This window comes from Phyllobates terribilis, unplaced genomic scaffold (assembly GCF_046119375.1).
Source record: "Phyllobates terribilis strain yellow unplaced genomic scaffold, ASM4611937v1 Scaffold_4__5_contigs__length_816908805, whole genome shotgun sequence".
NCBI lineage: Eukaryota > Metazoa > Chordata > Amphibia > Anura > Dendrobatidae > Phyllobates > Phyllobates terribilis.
The window spans coordinates 354,362,006-354,385,967 of NW_027362764.1; the positions used below are offsets into that span (position 1 = coordinate 354,362,006).

General features: G+C 45.1%; 1 protein-coding gene across 1 annotated transcript in view; it reads left to right on the forward strand.

Moving 5' to 3' along the window:
* The window catches only part of NR4A3 (nuclear receptor subfamily 4 group A member 3), a 223,361-nt gene that overhangs the window by 87,099 nt on the left and 112,300 nt on the right, over nucleotides 1-23,962 (forward strand). The window contains exon 6 of the mRNA XM_073678412.1: nucleotides 1,301-1,503. Within this exon, the coding sequence (XP_073534513.1) occupies nucleotides 1,301-1,503 (203 nt within the window). The remainder of the gene's footprint in view (nucleotides 1-1,300; nucleotides 1,504-23,962) is intronic.

Here is a 23,962-nt window from a genome sequence, read left to right on the forward strand (position 1 = left end):
GTGGCGACTTTGCCAATCCTGGTGTTCTGTGACAAATGCCAAGCTTCCTGCACGGTGTTGGGCTGTGAGCACAACCCCCATCTGTGGAATTCGGGCCCTCATACCACCCTCATGGAGTCGGTTTCTAACCGTTTGTGCAGACACATGCACATTTGTGGCCTGCTGGAGGTCATTTTGCAGAGCTCTGGCAGCTATTTTACCATGAAGGCCTGCTGCACAAAGTCTCCTCTTAACAGTTGTTGAAGAGATGTGTCTGCTGCTAGAACTCTGTGTGGCATTGACCTGGTCTCTAATCTGAGCTGCTGTTAACCTGCGATTTCTGAGGCTGGTGACTTGGATAAACTTATCCTCAGAAGCAGAGGTGACTCTTGGTCTTCCTTTCCTGGGGCGGTCCTCATGTGAGCCAGTTTCTTTGTAGCGTTTGATGGTTTTTGCAACTGCACTTGGGGACACTTTCAAAGTTTTCCCAATTTTTCGGACTGACTGACCTTCATTTCTTAAAGTAATGATGACCACTCGTTTTTCTTTACTTAGCTGCTTTTTTATTGCCATAATACAAATTCTAACAGTCTATTCAGTAGGACTATTAACTGTGTATCCCCCTGACTTCTGCACAACACAACTGATGGTCCCAACCCCATTTATAAGGCAAGAAATCCCACTTATTAAACCTGACAGGGCACACCTGTGAAGTGAAAACCATTTCCGATGACTACCTCTTGAAGCTCATCAAGAGCATGCCAAGAGTGTGCAAAGCAGTCATCAAAGCAAAAGGTGGCTACTTTGAAGAACCTAGAATATAAGACATATTTTCAGTTGTTTCACACTTTTTTGTTAAGTATATAATTCCACATGTGTTAATTCATAGTTTTGATGCCTTCAGTGTGAATGTACAATTTTCATAGTCATGAAAATACAGAAAAAATTTTAAATGAGAAGGTGTGTCCAAACTTTTGGTCTGTACTGTATAGATATAACCACATTCGGACTATGAGACACCCCCCCACTTTTCTCCAAAATTTTGGAGGAAAAAAGTGCGTCTTATAGTCCAAAAAATACGGTAGTTAGTTACTATCTACGAGCAACACACATGAAGCTAATATAAATGAAAATAGTGAATTCACACTTACAATTATGAATTTAGACAATAGACCGCAATGATTTATTTCATTTTTATGTTGTCATACTTCCAATATAGTGTGATATATGGATTCTAGAAATATAGATTAACCATGATGTGGTGAATAATGAACTAACATTGTGCAAATCACTAACTTTGTATTTATATTTTTGCACATAGTACTCTGCTGATAGTGACCAAGCTACTGCAAGCACAGATACAGAACACATTCAGCAATTCTATAGCCTTCTTACTATCTCCTTTGAAATTTCCAAAAAATGGGCTCAAAAGCTACCAGGATTTTCAGACCTTTCAAAAGATGACCAGTTATTATTGATTGAAACAACATTTCTGGAACTTTTTGTACTGAGACTTTCAATAAGGTAATATGTGTGACTTGTTTAATTATTATATAGTTTTTAATTAGAATGCAGGATTGTCTAATGATACCGGAGGAAAACATATTGTCAAACACCCCAATAATTAATCTGGGATTACATTTTTATTGTAGTTACACCTGCTGTATGTACACCACCAATTCAAAGTATTCATGAATGAAGGGGAAAGATGGTTTACCATGAAGGTATTAAAATATAACTTTAAAAATTGTACTGATGTATTAAAAAAGTCTACCTCATTCTTCAGAGAGGCCCACAAAATTAAAAGAAAAACAAGTACTCTTTCTCCTCTCAGGTCCAAAACATAGTTGTATTGCCCTAATGACTATTTGTATGACAATACCACCCAATTCTTATCCTGTCTGGTCTTGTATTGGACAATTCTGTATACAAAAGAAATAATACTGAAATGAGAACTATATCCCACCATAAAATAAATAACTTATACCACCATAGGTGTTATCCCCTCTCTGCCACCTTCATTAAATAGCTTGAAGGGCTTAGGCTATGTGCCCACGATGCAGAAATGCTCAGGATTTTTTCCTGAACGTTTCTGCATCTCCTTGGCAGAAAAAAACGCATGCGGATTGTACATGCGGATTGTACATGTGGATTGTACATGCGGATTGTACATGCGTTTTCTTGCCAGGGACATGCGGATGTGAAGCGTTCTTCACTTGCATTTCCGCATGCGGGTTGACAAGCGCTTTCCAAGCGATTTTAGCATCACTTGGAAAATGCTTGTCAACTTGGTCACACTATATAAATCCATGCAACCGGCATGGATTTATATACTGTGACCTTAAAAGAATGGTAAAAAATAAATATATACTTACCCTCTGATGGCCCCCGGTGTCTTGTTTCCCTCCGTCCAGGCTGCCGGCAGCGGTACACTGAAGGACCTGCCTACGTCAGCGTCGCTTGACCCGTCACATGACTATGACGTCAGCGCAGGTCCTTCAGTCCACAGCGCGCTGCCGGCAAGCACAGACAAGGAGAGCGGGGGCCGCCAGAAGGTAAATATAATCTTTATTTTTTATTTTATTCTTTTTCTTACAGTTTCTATGGTACCCGGGTCCGGAGGAGAGTCTCCGGTCCTCCACACCCGGGTACCATCCGCACATTGGAACGCATGCATTCTGCATGTGGTTATCTAGTGAAGCGGAATGCACGCGTTCTAATGTAAGTCAATGGCGGCGAAAACGAAGCACTTCCGCAAAATAATTGGTAGTGCTGCGTTTTTTTCCGCAATGATAATCCGCAGCGGAAATTTCCGCAGCATGTGCGCAGCACATGCGGATTATCATTGGGGACCATGGGAGGCCTTCTACCATGCGTTTTTTAAGCTATTTAAGTTATTGCCGCTGCGGAAACGCTTAAAAAACGCATCATGGGCACAAAGCCTTACATTAAATTTGAAGAAAATAAACACATATACTCCCCACGTTCTTACATCATATTATCCTGCCTAATGCTTTTTGTGAGCACTATGTCTACACACAAGAGCTTGATTTGGTCAATACGGCCAATATATTTAATTTCTGAATGTAACTGTGCCCTTAATTATTCTCTTCAAGTTTAATGTAAGAGAACCGTAAAGAGAACCGGTCACCTCCAAAAATATTATTTACCTGCAGTTTTAGTGTTCATCTGCAGGCAAATAGTGTTGTAACCATGTGTTACTGGGAACGGGACCTACATGGAGAAAAGGGAGTTATATTACATTCTCCCTACAGTCGTTTCTTCTAGTCAGCACGGAGATTGCAGGAGTCACTCGCTACTGCTCGGTGCTCGCCCGAGCATCTCACTGCTCGAGATGCTCGACGGTCACCAAGTATTTCCAAGGGAGCTCGGGTCCCCTCCCTGCATGTTTCGCGCTCTTTAGAACGCCAATGAACATGCAGGGATTGTCTGCCACACACTGTAATGCTGCAGCCTTGTTGGTTGTGGCATTACAGTGATTGGCTGGCCACACAGTGTCATCAGGTCTATATCAGACCTGGCACCGCAATGCTCGTCACAGTCACTCCGGAATCAGGCAGGGTAGGGAGAGGTGCTGCTGAGCTAGGGAGAGATTTGCTTGTTTCTTAGTTAGTTTAGGTATACCAGCATATATTATTCACATATCCATCTCAACTAACAGTCCTTCTGAGGACTAATCCAGCTGCATAGATATCAGTGCTAGGCAGGCAGTGTATGTGGCAGACTGCAGTGCATATAGCAAGAGGGTCCATTCCAGTTCTTTGTGCTGCTGGTGCTTTTACAGATATTTGTAGGACTAGCCCCAGGTATTAGGGGCCAGGAATAATTTTTTTTTGGATCTTAATCCTGATTATTTGCTTAAAAAGCAATCCAGAGAACACCTTTTTTCTGCTCCGTTTGCTTGTTGGCACTGCAGAATACAGCCAGATCCTTTCCATATTACAGCGCTAAAAATCCATCTATTTAAAACTGTGGTTTCTCTGTCACACGGATCACATATAATTGCGCTGAAAATTCTGCCATTTCTGGCCTCCATTGAAATTTTTTTGCAGTTTGTCAGTGAAGTTATTGACACGAGGTCGCTGTTAAAAATAGTTACCTACAGGCCGGTGTGGTGCAGTGAAAGGTATAGTGCTGGATGGAAGGTATATTTCTCCCAGCGAAATAAAATGTGGCCTGGATTTTCCCTAGTTCTCCGGGTTTTCAGCACAACACATAACATACACAGCTGCAGCCATCAAGCCTGCATAAGCCTGTTAGTGGGGAACCTCTGGGTGTGTGAGAAGCTAGGCTGGAGTGAGCCTGTATGTGTATTGTTATCTGGATACTTGCTAAAAGGTCGCCTGTGGTCTGCAACTAACCACATCGCTAGTGGTGAGCAGGCAGGCGCTTAGTTAAGCCCCAGCCCTTGCTAGGGTGAGTCTGAGACCGGTGGATTCTCCAAGTTGGAGTATATTTACATTAGGTTTTTATCCCCTCTTTTTCTGCCTCCTGTTTTTTTTTAAAAGTGTGAATAAAACACTGAAGTTTGGACTTTAAGCCTATGTGTGTTGCCTCGTTACTGCGTCCCTGCCGCTGCCTACCAGAGCAAATGCCTACAATTGGTGGAGAATGCGGGCATCGTATTGAGGCCAGTGCTGTTTTTGTTTTTGCTCTGGCCTCCAGGTTATGTCCTGGGTGAAAGGAGTGGTGCAGACCCAGTTGGGGAAATCTGCAGAAATGGAGGCCACGCTAAAAGTGCTTATGGAGGCCATGTAACAGCAGCAGGCTGCGGAACAGCAGCTGATATTTAATCAACAGTAGCAGGACATGTCCGGAAAGCGTTTCGTGCAGCGATCCCCAAAATGGAGAAATCTGACGACGTTGAGACTTATCTGGAGTTGTTCGAAAGAGTGGCTGAGAGGGAGAGACTATCACAGGACAAATGGGCAGAAGTCATTGCTCCGTTTCTGGCCCCAGGACCGATCAAAGCCTATCAGGACCTACCCCATGAGCAGATGGCGGACTACATGATCGTCAAGGGTGAGATACTGGCATGATTGGGGTAAATGTGTTAGTCCAGGCCAAGCGGGTATATCAGTGGGTGTTTAACCCCTGCAAGACGGCTCGGTCACAATATTATGACTTGTTGCATTTAATACAAAAGTGGTTGCAGGCCGAGGTACTGTATCCCAAGGCCTTGCTGGACCGCATAGTGACCGACAAATTTTGGAGGGCTTTGCCCCATTCCCTCCAGTCCTGGATGGGTCAGGCGTCCCCTACTGATGCGCTCCAGATGATGGACCTTATAGAACGATATGAGGCTACCAAAGAGCTCCTGGGTGGGACTCCTCGGAAGGTGACAGGAAGAACCCCTAAGTCCCCACTCCTGATCGGCGAGCGGAGCCCAGGAGGACCACTCAAGACTTTTCTGGGGGAGAAAGTGGCCCCATAGTCTGCTGGTGGTGCCAGGAGCCAGGCCATATGAGAACCGACTGCCCCCACCTGTCTGAGCCCATGGACACAAACTTTGGGTACCGCCAATCCCATTATGCCGAACGGATTTGTGCAACTGGCACCCCGGAGGGTCCCAGTAATGGACATTCATGTAAAGTTGATGTGGAGGGTACCCCATCTGTGGCCCTACTGGATTCAGGGAGTCTCATGACTCTGGTACGAGCCAACCTAGTACAAACCAGCGAGTACACTGGTCGGGAAATTGGGGTGTTGTGCATACATGGGGACTTAAAGGACTATCCTACTGTGTAAGTGGTAATAAACACCCCAGCGGCGGGGCGGGGCCACGAGGTGGGGGTGGTGATGAACTGATAATTAGAAGAGACTTTCCTTTATTTTCTGTACTTTGGCCAACAATTGTCCCACCCAGTGAAAAAGTGCCGACACCGGTGGCAACCAATTTACATCCTCCAGAAGTGGGGTATGAGCCTGGTGGCCTAGAGGAAGAGGTGCTGGCAGTAGGGGTAACCTCCACTTTGTTGGAGGAGGGGGAAAATTCTCCCATAGAAGTGTTGGCCGGAGACTTGCCTCCAGGACCTGAATTGTCAGACTTAAGTAGTCTCTGACCCTACTTTGGTTCGGGCCAGGGAAAACGTGCTGTTTATTAATGGGGAACTCCAACAACCTGGGGCAGCCACAGTGTTGCCACGCTTTGAGGTGACCCGAGACTTGTTGTATCGAGTCGAAAAAATACATGGCGAAATGGTAGAGCGATTACTAGTACCAAAGGCATATTGTAGGCTGGTAATGGACCTAGTGCATGCGCATGTACTGGGTGGGCATTTGGGCCAAAAGAAAACCCTAGACCGAATTTTGCAGCTGTTTTACTGGCTAGGCGTCCATGAAGAAGCAAAATAAAAAGTGGCCTGAATTTTCCCTAGTTCTCCAGGTTTTCAGCGCAACACCTGACATACACAGCTGCAGCAATCAAGCCTGCATAAGCCAGTTAGTGGGGAATCTCTGGGTGTGTGAGGTGCTAGGATGGAGTGAGTGAATGTGTATTGTTGTCTGGATACTTGTAAAAGGTTGGTGACAAAATTCAAGCAACCCTGGGAATGGCACCTGGTGGTCGCCTGTGGTCTGCAACTAACCACATCGCTAATGGTGACCAGGCGGCCGCTTAGTTAAGCCCGTCCCGTGCAAAAGTGAGTCTGAGACCAGTGGATTCTCCAAGTTGGAGTATATTTAAGTTGGGTTTTTTCCCCTCTTTCTCTGCCTCCTGTTTTTTTTTTAAAAAGTGTGAATAAAACACTGAAGTTTGGACTTTAAGCCTATGTGTGTTGCCTCTTTACTGCATCCCTGCCGCTGCCTACCAGAGCAAATGCCTACACCAACTATTTAAAACTGTGGTTTGTCCGTCACACGGATCACATATAAGCGCGCTGAAAATTCTGCCATTTCTGGCCTCCATTGAAATTTTGTTGCAGTGTTTTAGCGAAGTTATTGACACCAGTTCACTGTTAAAAATAGATACCTACAGGCCAGCTATTTAAAACTGTGGTTTTCTGTCACACGTATCACATATCACTGCGGTTCAAATCCAGCCATTTGTAGTGAACTTTGCTTAATATTGTCCTCCATTTAAAATGGGCAAGGCGCGTGGCAAGGGACGGGGAAGTGGACGTGATGGTGATGATGGTGCATGCAGAGGACCAGGCCAAGGCCGTGGGGTAGCTGAAATTGTGCCACAACAAAAACCCATATCTCCTCGCTCGACCTTCCTGTCCCATTTAATAGAGGACCGCAGAACACCACTATTGAACACAGAGCAGTGTGAAAAGGTTATTGGTTGGATAGCAGATAATGCTTCCAGTCACTTAGCCACCACCACCACCCTGTCTTCCACATGGTCAAGTCTCAGTAGCCATCAGTCTGGACTGCGTATTCCTCACCCTGATCCTCCTTCCTCCCACCATGCCGAGTGCCCGAAGACAACTGATCCCACACTTGGACACTCCGAAGAGCTGTTCACTTTTCCATTTATAGATTCGGGCCTCTCGCCCAGTCCACTTGAAGCGGGGCAAGAGGAGATCGCATGTAGGAATGCCCAAATATTTGAGCAGCCACGGTCACACAAAGGCGACGGAAAGTGTCACAAGAGGTGGACGATGATGAAACACAATTGCCCAAAAGTCAGGAGGAGGACCAGGGTGCGGAAGTGGAAGACGAGGTGGTGGTTGATATAGTGACTGACCCAACCTGGTAGGGGGACATACCGAGCAAGGACAGCAGCACACAGGGGGAGGGAGGCGTAGCACCACTACAGGCAGGAAGAAGCAGTGTGGTGGCCGCAGACAGAAGGCGGGCAACCGTTCCCGTAAAATCAACACGACGGAAGTTGCCAGTACAAATGTTGGGTCTTCCTGAGTCTGGTTGTTTTTTAAAGACTCTGCCGATAACCCCAAAAAGGCCATTTGCACCACCTGCCAGGCCAGCATCAGCAGGGGTAGCAAAACTACCAGCCTGACCACCACCAGCATGATCAGGCACATGGCAACAAAGCACCCGACTAATTGGGCCAAACCCCAGGGTCCAGGAACAGTGTCTGCTTGTGGCACCACTGCTTCTTCCGCTGTTGTGCATGCAAGCCAATCCTCTGTCCATGGCGCATGCAAAGATGCCTCCTGCCCTGCACCTCTCATTGCACACTCTCAACTAGCACCATCAGCAAGCTCGTCCACGTCCTTGTCCCAGTGCAGCGTTCAGTTGTCCCTACCCCAGTCTTTGGAATGCAAGTGCAAATACGCAGCCAATGCCCCACATGCGTCACTACTAAATTCACACATTTCGCATCTGCTTGCGCTTGAAATGTTGCCTTTTAGGTTCGTGGAGACGGAAGCTTTCCGCAACGTGATGGCGGCGGCCGTCCCTCGGTACTCGGTCTCCAGCCGCCACTATTTCTCCCAGTGTGCTGTCCCTGCATTACACAAGCACGTGTCCCACAACATTAGCCGTGCCCTCAACAATGTAGTTATTGGGAAAGTCCACCTAACCACGGACACATGGACAAGTGCTTGTGGGCAGGGACGGTACATCTCTCTGACCGCACACTGGGTTAACATAGTGGAAACCGGGACCCAGTCGGACCTTGGGACGGAACATGTCCCCCCGACATCGAAGATTGCGGGCCCTGGATCAATCAGGGTTGCCCCCACATTCTACAGCTCCTGCACCACCTCCTTCTCCTCCTCTTCAGCATCCATCTCCGAAATGACCACATCAGTCGCAAGCTTGAACCACTGCAGCACTGCCTCGGCCAAGCGGCAACAGGCTGTGCTGAAGCTGATATGCTTAGGTGACAAACCACACAATGCTGAAGAGTTGTGGACAGCTCTGAAAGAGCAGGCAGATCTGTGGCTGACACCGCTGAACCTACAGCCAGGCATGGTCATATGTGACAATGGCCGGAACCTGGTGGCGGCTCTGAGGTGAGGCGAGCTCACACACGTACCATGCCTGGCCCATGTGCTTAACCTCGTGGTTCAGCAGTTTCTCAAAACCTACCCGGAGCTGCTTGTCAAAGTATGCCGCCTGTGTGCCCATTTTAGAAAGTCACCTATAGCTTCCGCCGCCCTAGCCATGTTTCAGCAGCGTTTGCTGCTTCCGGCTCACCAAATGGTGTATGATGTCCCCACGCGTTGGAACTCTACATTGTAGATGTTGGGAAGGATTTGTGAGCAGAAGAGGGCAGTTGTTGACTATCAGCATCAACAAGGCCGTCGGTATTCAGTTCAGACTCCACACATAAGACCTAAGGAGTGGACATGGATGACATATGTACCATCCTCCAAAACTTTGAGGACTGCTCACAATCAAAGAGCATGCATTGCAGATGGAGCACAATGAGATGGAGCAAGGAACCATACAGGGTGATTACACACAGCCCAGCCTCATCTCATCCCAACGTGGATTGGGTGACAATGAGGAAGAGGAGGAGGAGGTAGTTTCATGCGCTATAGACGGTACTACCTGCACAACTGTCATACCGTCTGTTCAGCGTGGATGGTCTTAGGACAGAGAGGCAGAGGAGGAGAACATGTTCAGTTGTCCTCTTGGACATGGAAGTCTTGCTGTTAGCGGTCTGGCACGCATGGTTGAGTTTATGTTCCGCTGCTTTTCCCGTGACCCTCACTTTCTCTAAATTTTCGATGACAGTCATTACTGGTTGGTGACACTTCTAGACCTACTCTACAAGGAGAACTTTCTATCTCTTATTCCCGAGGCGGACAGGTCTGCTAAAATGGGGCAGTACCAGAAGGTCCTTGTTGCGGAATTATTAAAAAAATTCCCATCTGAAAATGCTGGCGGCAGAGGTCACAGTTCATTGGACAACCAAGGAGTACAGGCAAGAGAGACACAACTCCAATCCAGCAGAGGCAGGGGAACAATGTCAAAGTTCTGGGACAGTTTTCTCAGACTCTCCCATCTTACAGGCCCTGAGGCGCGGAGTACTCTCAAAAGGAGTGCAAAGTTTGGGAAGATGGTGAGGGAGTACCTTGTCCACTATACCAACGTCCTCCGTGATTCCTCTGTGCATTATAATTACTGGGTATCCAAGCTGGACACATGGATTGAACTGGCTCTCTACGCCTTGGAGGGCCTGGCCTGCCCTGCCGCTAGCGTTTTATCAGAGTGGGTTTTTAGTGCTGCCGGTGGAATTATAACCGAAAATGCTGACAGGCTGACTCTTATAAAAATGAACAAGGGCTGGATTGGACCAGACTTCTCAACACCACCAAATGATAGCAGCGTTACCTAAACTCAAAAACAGTGTCTTTTTTGTGAGGTCTAATTCTATTCCCATGCACCTCTGTCTTCACACCCAGACATGGGTATAAGCTTCCTGATTTCGTCTATTTGCTCTTGTCCTCCTCCTTCTTCTCATCCTTCATCACCATATCATTCACCACCATATCTACCATATCACCTCCTCTACGTGTCTTGCAATGGGCATTGGAGTTCCTCCAAACTTTTGGCAGCTTTTGCATTCACTGCATAGGAAAACACTATGGGAGACCCAGTTTCTAATAATGGGAACATTGTTTTTAGGAGGCTTTCCGACCTCTACGTCTCTTCCAAGGGGCATTGGAGTGCCTCCAAATTTTTTGCAGCTTTTGCATTCACTGCATAGTTAAACACTATGGTAGACCCACTTCCTAATAATGGGAACATTGTTTTTAGGAGGCTCTCCGACCTCTACGTCTCTTCCAGTGGGCATTGCAGTGCCTCCAAATTTTTGACAGCCCTAGCAGTCACTGCATAAACAATAACAGTATAGGAGATCTGTTAGAACCTTGCCCTTAGGTTTTTTCCTTTGCTGGTCACATGACCTTGTTGGCCTATTTAATCCTGGCTTTGCTGGACTTCATTGTATAACTACTTTCTAGCTAGCCTGTGCTCTGTATCTAACTCTGTTAGTTTGCTTGGTCTACGGACCTCTATGTTCTATATATTTTGTTTGTTCGTCTGTCTGCTACTATTTCTGTTAGGAGGTGTCCCATTTTCCTCCCAGTCCTTAGTACTTGTAGGGATTCCTTCCCCACATCTATAGGTCTCCGTACAGACTAGCTTAGGACTTTAGCAGGTCTGATCACAGGATCAGGTTCCCTGTTACATCGTAGGGATTCAGCTGAGTTCTATCGTAGGGACAGATCTCCTCTCTTTCCTTAGCTCTGGTAGCAGAACATAACAGTAAGTCCAGCCTGCAAATTCTCTAAGGAAAGATTTTTCTGTTCCATCATGGTGTCGGTTCAGGATTTGGCTCATCGCCTGCAGGGACTCTCTCTGGAGGTGGCCGAGCTCCGTCAGCACGTGAGTAACTGTCCTGGAGCACATTTCTTGGAGCCTAAGGTATGTTTGCCGGATTTATTTTTTGGTGAACACCGAGAATTTTTTTCATTTAAAAATGCTTGCTTATTGTATTTTCGTTTGAGACCCAAGTCCTCTGGGGATGAATCCCAGCGCATAGGGTTCATAATGTCACTTTTGCGCAAAGAGCCTCAGGAGTGGGCCTTTTCTTTGCAACCTAGTGATACATGCTTCAGATCAGTGGATAGTTTTTTTTCTGCTTTGGGACTATTATATGATGATCCTGACCGTGTCGCATCAGCTGAGACTGAGTTGAGACGTTTGAAACAGGGATCAGGTAATGTGGAAAAATATTGTACTCATTTCCGTCGATGTTCTACTCAAACAGGGTGGAACGATTCTGCTCTGAAAAGTCTATTTCTTGCTGGGCTCAATGAAAGGGTTAAAGACCTGCTAATTGCTTATCCTACACCTGAAGATTTGCAACAGGCTATGCAATTAGCTATACGGGTGGATAGGAGACTGCGTGCAAGGGTTAATGAGAGCAAATCCTCTGCTATGTCAGTTTCTGGTTATGAGAATGTGTGTACTAACAGTGGTGAACCGATGGAGATTGGATCGGTGGCACCTCGCTCTCAAGAAAAAGACCGTAGATTTTCTGAAGGCTTGTGTTTCTATTGCGGAAAATCTGGTCATTTGATTAAAGGCTGTGAGCTTCGTATGAAGAAAGAAAAAAAAATGGTCAGTCATGCCCGTATTGTCTGTTTAAATTCCAAGGGTGTATTTTTAGCTGCTTCCACGATTGCTCAGGAAAAATTAATGGAATTTCGGGTGTTTGTTGATTGTGGGTCTACTCTGAATGTAATTGATGGGGGATTCTTGGAAAGACTCAATTTAAAACCCGAACCTTTATCATCCCCCATTGCTGTGGTTTCTGTGGATGGTTCCCCTTTGAAGAATATTACTCTCAAGGTCTGTGAATTTCCTCTCACTATTAATGGTGTTCACCATGAGAAATTGGATTTGGTAGTTTTGAATAACTTGCCTTCTCCAGTAATATTGGGATTGCCCTGGTTAAAATTTCACAATCCTGTACTGGATTGGTCTACCAGTGAAATTAAATCCTGGAGCCATAAATGTTATGACAAGTGTTGTAACGGGCGTATTGCAGCTTTGGATAGGGGAGAATTGCCTGTTCCTATTCAGGATTTTTGGAGAGTTTTTTCTGAGAAGGAATCGCAGGTTTTGCCTCCCCATAGAGACTATGATTGTTCTATTGAATTTGTCCCTGGAGCGACTCTTCCTAAAAGTCGTTTATTTAACCTTACTATTCCTGAGAGGAAGGCTTTGGAGGAATACATACAGACAAGTTTGGCCGCCGGTCACATTAGGCCCTCTAAGTCTCCTGTGGCGGTTGGATTTTTTTTTGTAAAAAAAAAGGACGGCGGTTTACGTCCTTGTCTGGATTTTCGTGAGATTAACAAAATTACTGTACGCAATCCTTACCCACTGCCATTGATTCCTGATCTGTTTAACCAGTTAATGGGGGCCAAGTGGTTCTCTAAAATTGACCTTAAGGGGGCATACAATCTGTTGCGCATGAAGGAGGGTGACGAATGGAAGACTGCTTTTAACACTCCTGTGGGTCATTTTGAGAACCTGGTTATGCCTTTTGGTCTTACTAATGCTCCTGCATCTTATTAATGACATCCTTAGACCTTTGATCGGCAAAAATGTGGTTGTGTATTTGGATGACATTTTGATTTATTCGCCGGATCTGGAGTCTCATTGGCGGAGCGTACGTGAGGTATTACAGTTATTAATGGACAATTCGCTTTTTGCTAAGCTGGAGAAATGTGAGTTCGCTGTACAGAGAATTAGTTTTTTGGGTTACATTATCTCCAGCGAAGGTTTTGAGATGGACCCGGTTAAAGTTCAAGCTGTACAGGAATGGCCTAGGCCTATTGGTTTGAAATCGATACAGAGGTTTTTGGGTTTCGCCAATTATTACAGAAAATTCATAAAAAATTTTCTAGTATTGTCAAACCTCTGACCGATCTCACCAGGAAAGGTGCTGATGCGGTTCAGTGGTCTTCTGAGGCCATTGAAGCTTTTGTGTATCTCAAGGAGAGGTTCACCTCTGCTCCCATCCTTATGCAGCCTGATGTGACTAAGCCGTTTTTGGTTGAGGTTGATGCTTCCTCTGTGGGGGTTGGCGCAGTATTGTCTCAGGATAACGGGGATGGATTACATCCCTGTGCCTTTTTTTCAAAAAAATTTTCGGAGACTGAACTGAATTACGATATTGGTAATCGGGAATTATTGGCTATTAAACTCGCATTTGAACACTGGCGCCACTTCTTGGAAGGTGCGGAATTTCCCGTTCAGGTTCTTACGGATCATAAAAATCTGATATATCTTGATGCTGCCAAGCGCCTGAATGCCCGTCAGGCTAGGTGGGCACTGTTTTTCTCGCGGTTTAATTTCTCCGTTACTTACATCCCTGGTACTAAGAATGTTAAGGCGGATGCCTTGTCTCGCAGTTTTTCTCCCATAGTCGGTGCTGAGAAAGAGGAGAACATTTTACAAGAAGGTGTTGTGATAGCTGCTTTGGACTCCGTTTTGAAAGATGAGATTCTTAAAGCACAGGAGAATGCCCCATCTAACACTCCTCATGGGAGGTTGTTTGTGCCTGGGACCTTTAGGAGAGATTTGTTTGTTGAGTGTCACGAATCTCGGTTGGCAGGTCATCCCGGAATCTCTGAGACCAAGAGACTGGTGGGTCGCAGTTTTTGGTGGCCTGGATGGCAGAAGGAAGTCATTAAGTGGGTGCGTCAATGTACTATATGTGCTAGATCTAAGTCCTCACATACTCCTGCTGCGGGGTTGCTTTGTCCTTTGGAGGTTCCCAGTGCTCCTTGGACACATTTGGCTATGGACTTTATAACTGACCTTCCCCCCTCTGAGGGTTTTACTGTCATCTGGGTGGTCGTGGACCGTTTTAGCAAGATGTGTCACTTGGTTCCCTTCGTCAAACTGCCCTGCGCTAAAACTCTCGCTAAGGCCTTTGTCAAGGAAATTGTCAGACTTCATGGCGTTCCTACTGACATTGTTTCTGATAGGGGTCCTCAGTTCGTGGCTCGTTTTTGGCGTGCCTTTTGTGACAGGTTGGGAGTTCATTTGTCGTTCTCGTCCGGATATCATCCTGAATCTAATGGCCAGACAGAAAGGAAAAACCAGGATGTTGAGCAGTTCTTGCGTTGTTTTGTGGCAGACAATCAAGAGGGGTGGTCTGAGTTTCTGCCACTTGCTGAATTTGCTCTGAACAATCATACATCTTCTTCTGCTGGTTGTTCGCCTTTTTTTTGTTGTTCTGGGAGACATCCGTCGTTTGGGTCGTTCTCCAAGTTGGGATCTGCCGTGCCTGAGGAGGAGAATTTTTCCGGTGATTTGGAGAGAGTTTGGACGGATGTGCGTGGTAATCTTCAGGAGGCCAACAGAAAATCTAAAGACTACTTTGATAGGAAACGACAGGAGGTTTTGTTCGCTGTTGGTGACATGGTTTGGTTGTCCTCTAGGAATCTGCGGTTGAGGATTCCTTCTAAGAAATTGGGTCCCAAGTTTGTAGGGCCCTTTAAGGTGCTTCAGGTTGTCAACCAATCTGCTGTTAGGTTGGAGGTTCCTACCTCCTGGAGAATTAATCCGGTATTTCATGTCTCTCTGTTAAAAAAAGCTGTTGTGTCGGATGGTGACGCCTCTGCCTCTGTTCCTCCGATGGTGGAGGACGGGGAATATGAAATTTCTCGCATCCTTAACTCTAGACGGTATAGAGGTAGTTTGCAGTATCTTGTGGCCTGGAAAGGTTTCGGACCCGAGGATAACTCTTGGGTGAGGTCAGATGATGTTTCCACGTCCAGACTTATCAGAGCGTTTCACAGGAGATTTCCTGATAAGCCTGGTCCTAGGGGATCCGGAGGATCCTCTTAGAAGGGGGGGGTACTGTTAGAACCTTGCTCTTAGGTTTTTTCCTTTGCTGGTCACATGACCTTGTTGGCCTATTTAATCCTGCTCCGCCCTTCTGGCTTTGCTGGACTTCATTGTATAACTAATTTCTAGCTAGCCTGTGCTCTGTATCTAACTCTGTTAGTTTGCTTGGTCTACGGACCTCTATGTTCTATATATTTTGTTTGTTCGTCTGTCTGCTATTATTTCTGTTAGGAGGTGTCCCATTTTCCTCCCAGTCCTTAGTACTTGTAGGGATTCCTTCCCCACATCTATAGGTCTCCGTACAGACTAGCTTAGGACTTTAGCAGGTCTGATCACAGGATCAGGTTCCCTGTTACATAGTAGGGATTCAGCTGAGTTCTATCGTAGGGACAGATCTCCTCTCTTTCCTTAGCTCTGGTAGCAGAAATTAACAAGATCCACTTGTAAATAATGGGAACAACAAAGCATAGCCGGCTGATGGCTCTCTAACAATAGCGAGGGCCGACTGCTGGCCCTTTAAGAATAGTAAGGGCACCCTGATGGCCCTATAAAAATAGGCTTTGTGACTTTCAGAGTTCCTCCATCATAAATGAAACAGGATGTGTCTGATGATGTGTCATACACCACATGGCCAGATAAGGTTGTAAAATGTTAAAATGACAATTACCAGTGAATGCATTTGTCTTGGTTGAAAGCAATGAAAAAGTGCAAAAACGCATCAAAAACGCTACATGTGAACATAGCCCAAGGTGTGGAGGAGCATTTTTGTTTTTGTATATTTATTTTGCCTTATATACAAGTCATTACCCTGTAAAGGATGTTCCTTAACATATTTCCCAGGAAAATCCATTTTGATTTCGTTTTTGTATGTTTTATTGTGAGTCCGTAAAAGTGGCGTAATACCTCTGACAACGTTGTTGACAGCAGTGACCTGGGAGTCAGGGGTCTTCCCCATGCTGTTCCCATGTCATTTGAGCACTGTTCCCATTGATTTTGGCAATTTTTAGGCCCTCTGCAGACCGCCGGGGGAGCTGCCTGAAAAATGCTCGAGTTTCCCATAGACTTTCATTGGGCTCGTTGCTCGGTTTGAGCACCCGAGCATTCCAATTTGCTCGACCCGAGCATCGAGCACCCGAGCATTTTATTGCTTGCCCATCACTAGTCACTGCTCATTATACAGTAAGTGCACTGTTATCACTCCCCCTGAACCTGGTCTGACAGCCTGCTCTATACACATACCTTATTTTTTGGACTATAAGATGCACCTTACCTTAAGATGCACCCCACGTTCAGACAGCAGAAAATACATTTTCCTATTAATTAAAACGTCCCTTGCCTTGTTAAGTAGAGGAGTCATTATCACTAATTTTAATGCGCTGGGGTAGAATATGAGAGTAATAGATCTGTTGTTAGTGTTTCTCTGCAGTGTGAATTGTACACACATAAGTCTACTACAGTGCCTTGTAAATGTATTCATACCCTGTGAATTTTTCCATATTTATTCACTTTACACCCACAAATTTAAATGTATTTTATTGGGATTTTATGTGATATACCAACACAACGTAGAAGTATTTGTGAAGTGTAAAGGAAATGATAAAGTTCGGCGTCCGTACCAAACATCTACTGTTCGGTCCCGAGCCCCGAACACAGACTTCCCTGGAAGTTTATGTTACTGTTCAGGCACGGGTACAGGTGTTTCCTGTGCTGTCACTTGCGTGACAGCGCAGGAAACACAGGCTCCGATCGGCGCTAATAGCATTACCATGGTCAGAGCGCTGTGAGATCATGCTGACAGGTGTCAGCATGATGCCACAGCTATGACAGTGACCTGCGGTAAATAGCTTACCGCGGATCATAAGCGCCGGCTGATGGTACTACTACAACCATCAGCCGGCACCTTCTGCCATAGGAAACAGTGAGGATAGGCCCCGCTGGATGGGAGCAGTAGTCAGCCCCTGTGCTGAATGTTAAAAAATGTTAAAATTAATAAAAAAAAATAAAATAAAACACATTATACTCAGCTACACCTTGTCCCCGATGTTCTCCGCACCTGCAAAAAATAAAAAAAAACACCATATAATCAGCTTACACCTAATCCCCGAAGCCAACGATCACCTGTAATAAAAGTAAAATAATAAACCAACCTCATCCAAACATTTCCAATGCAGTCCAAATAACGAGTGTCCCACGAAGATCCCATGAACAGAGCGGCCACACTGTATGTGACCGCTCTGTTCATTTGCCGGCAATACACTGACTCAGTGTATTCCCTGCAAATGAGGTCAGCGCATGCGCAGTGAGTATTTTCCCACACTTGCAATGAGTTGAACTTCGGGATTAAGTGTAAGGTCAGTATATGGTGTTTTTTTATTTTTTGCAGGGACGCCGAACATCGGGGACAAAGTGTTGGTGTGTATAATGTGTTTTATTTTTATTTAATATTTTTATTAATTTTAACAATTTTTTTTTACATTCCACACAGGACAGCCGCCGGCGGATGGGAGACTACTGCTTCCATCCAGAGGCGCTTGTGCCCGCTGTTTCCTATGGCAGGAGGCGCCGGTTGATGGTGGTAGTAGTACCATCAGCCTACGCCTATGACCCGAGGTAAGCTTTTTACCGCCAGATCACTGTCACATCTGTGGCATCATGCTGACACCTGTCAGCATGATGCCACAGCGCTCTGTTCGCGGTAATGCAATTACCGCCAATCAGAGTCTGTGTTTCCTGCGCTGTCACATGAATGACAGCGCGGGAAGCCAGGTAAATTTGGGTCCCCCATCCACCTGAATGGGGTCCGTGTTCGGGTTCGGGTACTGTTCTGATACCCGAACCCGAACTTTAAAAAAACTCTTCGGTGTTCGGCTATATTAGCCGAACCCAAACAGTGACGAGTTCGCCCATCAGTAATTATCAGTATAACTACAGCTGTTCTGGGAATGCTGCAGAGGTTTGTTTGAGAACATTAGGGATCATACAGCATCATGAAAAGCAAGGGACACATCAGACAGGACAGGGATAAAGTTGAAGAGAAGAGTAAAGTAGGATTAGGTTATAAAAAAAATAGCCCAAACTCTGAACATCTCACAGAGCACGGTTCCATCCATCATCCAAAAATTGAAGGAGTATGGCACAACTGCAAACCTACCAAGACATGGCAGTCCACCTAAATTGATATCCCAAGCAAGGAAAGCACTAGTTAAGAAGCAGCCAAGAAGCTCATGGTTTCTCTGGAGGAGCTGCAGGGATTCACAGCTCATGTGGGAGAATCTATCCACAGGATAACTATAAGTCAAGTGCTCCACAAATCTGGCATTTATGGAAGAGTGGCAAGAAGAAAGCCGTCATTGACATACTTCACAAGGAGGGTAAGTCACAAAAGGCCATTGCTAAAGACGCTGGCTGTTCACAGAGTGCTGTATCCAAGCATATTAATGGAAAGTTGAGTGGAACGAAAAGTGTGGTAGAAAAAGGTGCACAAGCAACCGTGATAACCGCAGCCTTGAAAGGATTGTTACGAAAAGGCCATTCAAAAATTTGTGGGAGATTCACAAGGAGTGGACTGCTTCTGGAGTCGTTGTTTCATGAGCCACCACACACACACGTATCCAGGACATGGGCTACAAGTGTCCCATTCCTTGTGTCAAGCCACTCATGACCAATAGACAACGCCAGAAGCGTCTCACCTGGACCAAGGAGAAAAAGACCTGGACTGTTGCTCAGTGGTCCAAGGTGTTGTTTACAGATTAAAGTAAATTTTGCATTTCATTTGGAAATCAAAGTCCCAGAGTCTGGAGGAAGAGTGGAGAGGCACACAATCCAGGCTGCTTGAGGTCTAGTGTGAATTTTCCCCAATCAGTGATGGTTTGGGGAGCCATGTCATCTGGTGTAGGTCCAGTGTGTTTTATCAAGACCAAAGTCAGCGCAGCCGTCTACCAGGAAATTTTAGAGCACTTCATGCTTCCCTCTGCCGACAAACTTTTTGGAGATGGAAATTTCATTCTTCAGCAGGACTTGGCACCTGTCCACACTGCCAAAAGTACCAATACCTGGTTTAAAATCAAGACTATCACTGTGCTTGATTGGCCAGCAAACTCACTTGACCTTAACCCCATAGAGAATCTATGGGGCATTGTCAAGAGGAAGATGAGAGACACCAGACCCAACAATGCAGACAAGATGAAAGATGCTATCAAAGCAACCTGGACTTCCATAACACCTCAGCAGTGCCACAGGCTGATCGCCTCCATGCCACGCCGCATTGATGCAGTAATTGATGCAAAAGGAGTCCCGACCAAGTATTGAGTGCATTTACTGAACAACATACATTTCAGTAGGCCAACATTTTGGATTTTAAAAACATTTTTCAATCTTGAGTTATAAAGTATTCTAATTTACTGATATAATGACTTTTGTGTTTTAATTGGCTGTAAGCCATAATAATCAACATTAACAGAAATAAACACTTGAAATAGATCACTCTGTTTGTAATGATTCTATATAATATGAGTTTCACTTTTTGTATTGAAGAACTGAAATAAATTAACTTTTTGATGATATTCTAATTTTGTGAGAAGCACCTGTAGATACACTCAGCTCTGCTTCATGCACATACAGACACACAGCTCTGCTACATGCACATTTACACACACACTTCCAGTTCCTTCCAGGCATATAACTGATCACATGACCTGAAAGGTCCTGGAGTTGGTCAGGTGGAAGGTCCTTCAACTGCTCAGGACATGCAGCCTCTGTGCAGGTCCCAGTAGCTTCCTCTCCTGTTCTGCATCGATCACACGGAGCTGTGTAGGGCAGGAAGAGAGAGAAAAGTTCTCTCAGTGTTTGGGGAGGACGCGATATCTGCTTTCTCCTCTATTCCAGGACTCCTAACTACAAGATGCACACACTTTTTAGAAAGTGTTTCTTGCTAAAAAGGGCATCTTAAAATCCGAAAAATACGGTACATTGCAGGGACAATATAACTTAATTTCTTTCCTTGTAGCCATGCTTCCAATAACACAAAAAATATTGTTAAAATTTAAGCTTTCATCAGAAAAAGACCTATTGTTTAAATTAAGTTATTTTATCAAATTTTCTAAATATTTTGCCACAGTTTTCTTTTTAAATAGTACAATCTGTATTAAAAATTAACCCCGTCACAACATAGCCAATTTTCTTTTTTGCATTTTATGTTTTTTTCTCCCTTTCTTACCCGAGCCATAACTCTTTGTTTTTCTGTCCACATAGACATATGAGGGCTTGTTTTTTTGCTGGATGAGTTGTACTTTTGAATTACCCCATTCATTTTACCACATAGTTTAGTGGAAATTTTTTGAAGGGCGAGATGACATTATTATTCATACCATTTTTTCATACCATTTTGTGATAGATATGAAGTTTTAATTGCTCTTTATATAATTTTTTGTGGAATTGCAGCAGCCAAAAAAAAATTAATTTTGGCACTCTTGATTTTTTGGGAGTTTTTGGTGTTTACTGATCAGGTTAATTATTTTGATAGATCAGACTTTTCTAAACACAGCCTCACATGTGTATTTATTTTATTTTTTTTAATATCTTTATTTTTAATGGGAGGGTGATTTGAATTTGTTTTTTTTTCCAAAAAATCATATTTTTTAAAACACTTGTTTTTACTTTTCACTGTTCTTTATAGTCCCCTTAGGGGAAACTTGAACCTGTGGTCAATGAACACTGGTCATCTGATCGCTTGAGCTACAGTGGTGGCCAAAAGTATTGGCACCCCTGCAATTCTGTCAGATAATACTCCGTTTCTTCCTGAAAATGATTGCAATCACAAATTCTTTGGTATTATTATCTTCATTTAATTTGCTCGCAAGAAAAAAACACAAAAGAGAATTAAGCAAAAATCAAATCATTGATCATTTCACACAAAACTCAAAAATGGGCCAGACAAAAGTATTGGCACCCTCAGCCTAATACTTGGTTGCACAACCTTTAGCCAAAATAACAGAGAACATCCGCTTCCGGTAACCATCAATGAGTTTCTTACAATGCTCAGCTGGAATTGTAGACCATTCTTCTTTGGCAAACTGCTCCAGGTTCCTGATATTTGAAGGGTGCCTTCTCCAAACTGCCATTTTGAGATCTCTCCACAGGTGTTCTATGGGATTCAGGTCTGGACTCATTTCTGGCCACCTTAGAAGTCTCCGGTGCTTTCTCTCAAACCATTTTATAGTGCTTTTGGAAGTGTGTTTTGGGTCATTGTCCTGCTGGAAGACCCATGACCTCTGAGGGAGACCCAGCTTTCTCACACTGGGTCCTACATTATGCTGCAAAATTTGTTGGTAGTCTTCAGACTTCATAATGCCATGCACACGGTCAAGCAGTCCAGTGCCAGAGGCAGCAAAGCAACCCCAAAACATCAGGGAACCTCCGCCATGTTTGACTGTAGGGACCGTGTTCTTTTCTTTGAATGCCTCTTTTTTTTTCCTGTACACTCTATGTTGATGCTTTTTCCCAAAAAGCTCTACTTTTCTCTCATCTGACCAGAGAACATTCTTCCAAAACGTTTTAGGCTTTCTCAGGTAAGTTTTGGCAAACTCCAGCCTGGCTTTTTTATGTCTCGGGGTAAGAAGTGTGGTCTTCCTGGGTATCCTACCATACAGTCCCTTTTCATTCAGACGTCAACGGATAGTACGGGTTGACACTGTTGTACCCTCGGACTGCAGGGCAGCTTGAACTTGTTTGGATGTTAGTCGAGGTTCTTTATCCACCATCCGCACAATCTTGCGTTGAAATCTCTCGTCAATTTTTATTTTCCGTCCACATCTATGGAGGTTAGCCACAGTGCCATGGGCTTTAAACTTCTTGATGACACTGCGCACGGAAGACACAGGAACATTCAGGTCTTTGGAGATGGACTTGTAGCCTTGAGATTGCTCATGCTTCCTCACAATTTGGTTTCTCAATGTTATGATCTGCTACAGGGACTAAGGAAAGACAGGAGATCTGTCCCTACAATAGAACTAAACTAGATCCCTACGATGTAACGGGGAACCTGATCCTGCGATCAGACCCGCTAAAGTCCTCGGCTAGTCTGTACGAAGACCTATAGATGTGAGGGAGGGATCCCTACAAGAACTAGGGACTGGGATAAGTTGGACACCTCCTAGCAGAAATAGTAGCAGTCAAAGACAAACACACAACAAAAAGCATAGAGGTCAGAAGACCTAGCAAAACTAACAGAGAACGGCAACAGAGCACCAAGCTAGCTCAAGAGTAGAAAATACAATGAAGTCCAGCAAGGCCAGGAGGGCGGAGCCGGATTAAATAGGCAAAAATGGTCATGTGACCAGCAAACTAAAAAAAAACTAACAGGAGAGTTCTAACAGTACCCCCTCTTCTAAGAGGATCCTCCGGATCCCCTAGGCCCAGGCTTACCAGGAAACCTCCTGTGAAACGCTCTGACAAGTCTGGAAGCAGAAACATCATCCGCCCTCACCCATGAGTTATCCTCAGGTCCGAAACCCTTCCAAGCGACGAGATACTGCAAACGCCCTCTATACCGTCTAGAATTTAGGATGCGGGAAATTTCATATTCCCCGTCCTCCACCACCGGAGGAACAGTGGCAGAGGCGTCACCATCCGACACATAAGCTTTTTTCAACAGAGAAACATGAAACACCGGGTTAATCTTCCAGGACGTAGGAACCTCCAACCTAACAGCAGATTGGTTAACTATCTGAAGCACCTTAAAGGGCCCTACAAACTTGGGACCCAATTTTTTAGAAGGAATCCTCAATCGCAGATTCTTAGAGGACAGCCAAACCATGTCACCAACAGCAAACAAAACCTCTTGCCGTTTCCTATCAAAGTACCTCTTAGATTTTTTGTTAGCCTCCTGAAGATTACCACGCACATCCGTCCAAACTCTCTCCAAATCACCGGAAAAACTCTCCTCCTCAGGCACAGCCGAAACCAATTTGGAGAATGACCCAAAAGACGGATGTCTCCCAGAACAACAAAAAAAAGGCGAACACCCAGCAGAAGAGGATGTATGGTTGTTAAGAGCAAATTCAGCAAGTGGCAGAAACTCAGACCACCCCTCTTGATTGTCTGCCACAAAACAACGCAAGAACTGCTCAACATCCTGGTTCTTCCTTTCTGTCTGGCCATTAGACTCAGGATGATATCCGGATGAAAACGACAAATGAACTCCCAACCTGTCACAAAAGGCACGCCAAAAACGAGCCACGAACTGAGGTCCCCTATCAGAAACAATGTCAGTAGGAACACCATGTAGTCTGACAATTTCCTTGACAAAGGCCTTAGCGAGTGTCTTTGCGCAAGGCAGTTTGATGAATGGAACCAAGTGACACATCTTGCTAAAACGGTCCACGACCACCCAGATGACCGTGAAACCTTCAGAGGGGGGAAGGTCAGTAATAAAGTCCATAGCCAGATGTGTCCAAGGTGCACTAGGAACCTCCAGAGGGCAAAGCAACCCCGCAGCAGGAGCATGCGAAGACTTGGATCTAGCACACACAGTACATTGGCGCACCCACTTCATGACTTCCTTCTGCCATCCAGGCCACCAAAAACTGCGACCCACAAGTCTCTTGGTCTCAGAAATTCCTGGATGACCTGCCAACCGAGACTCATGACACTCAACAAACAAATCTCTCCTAAA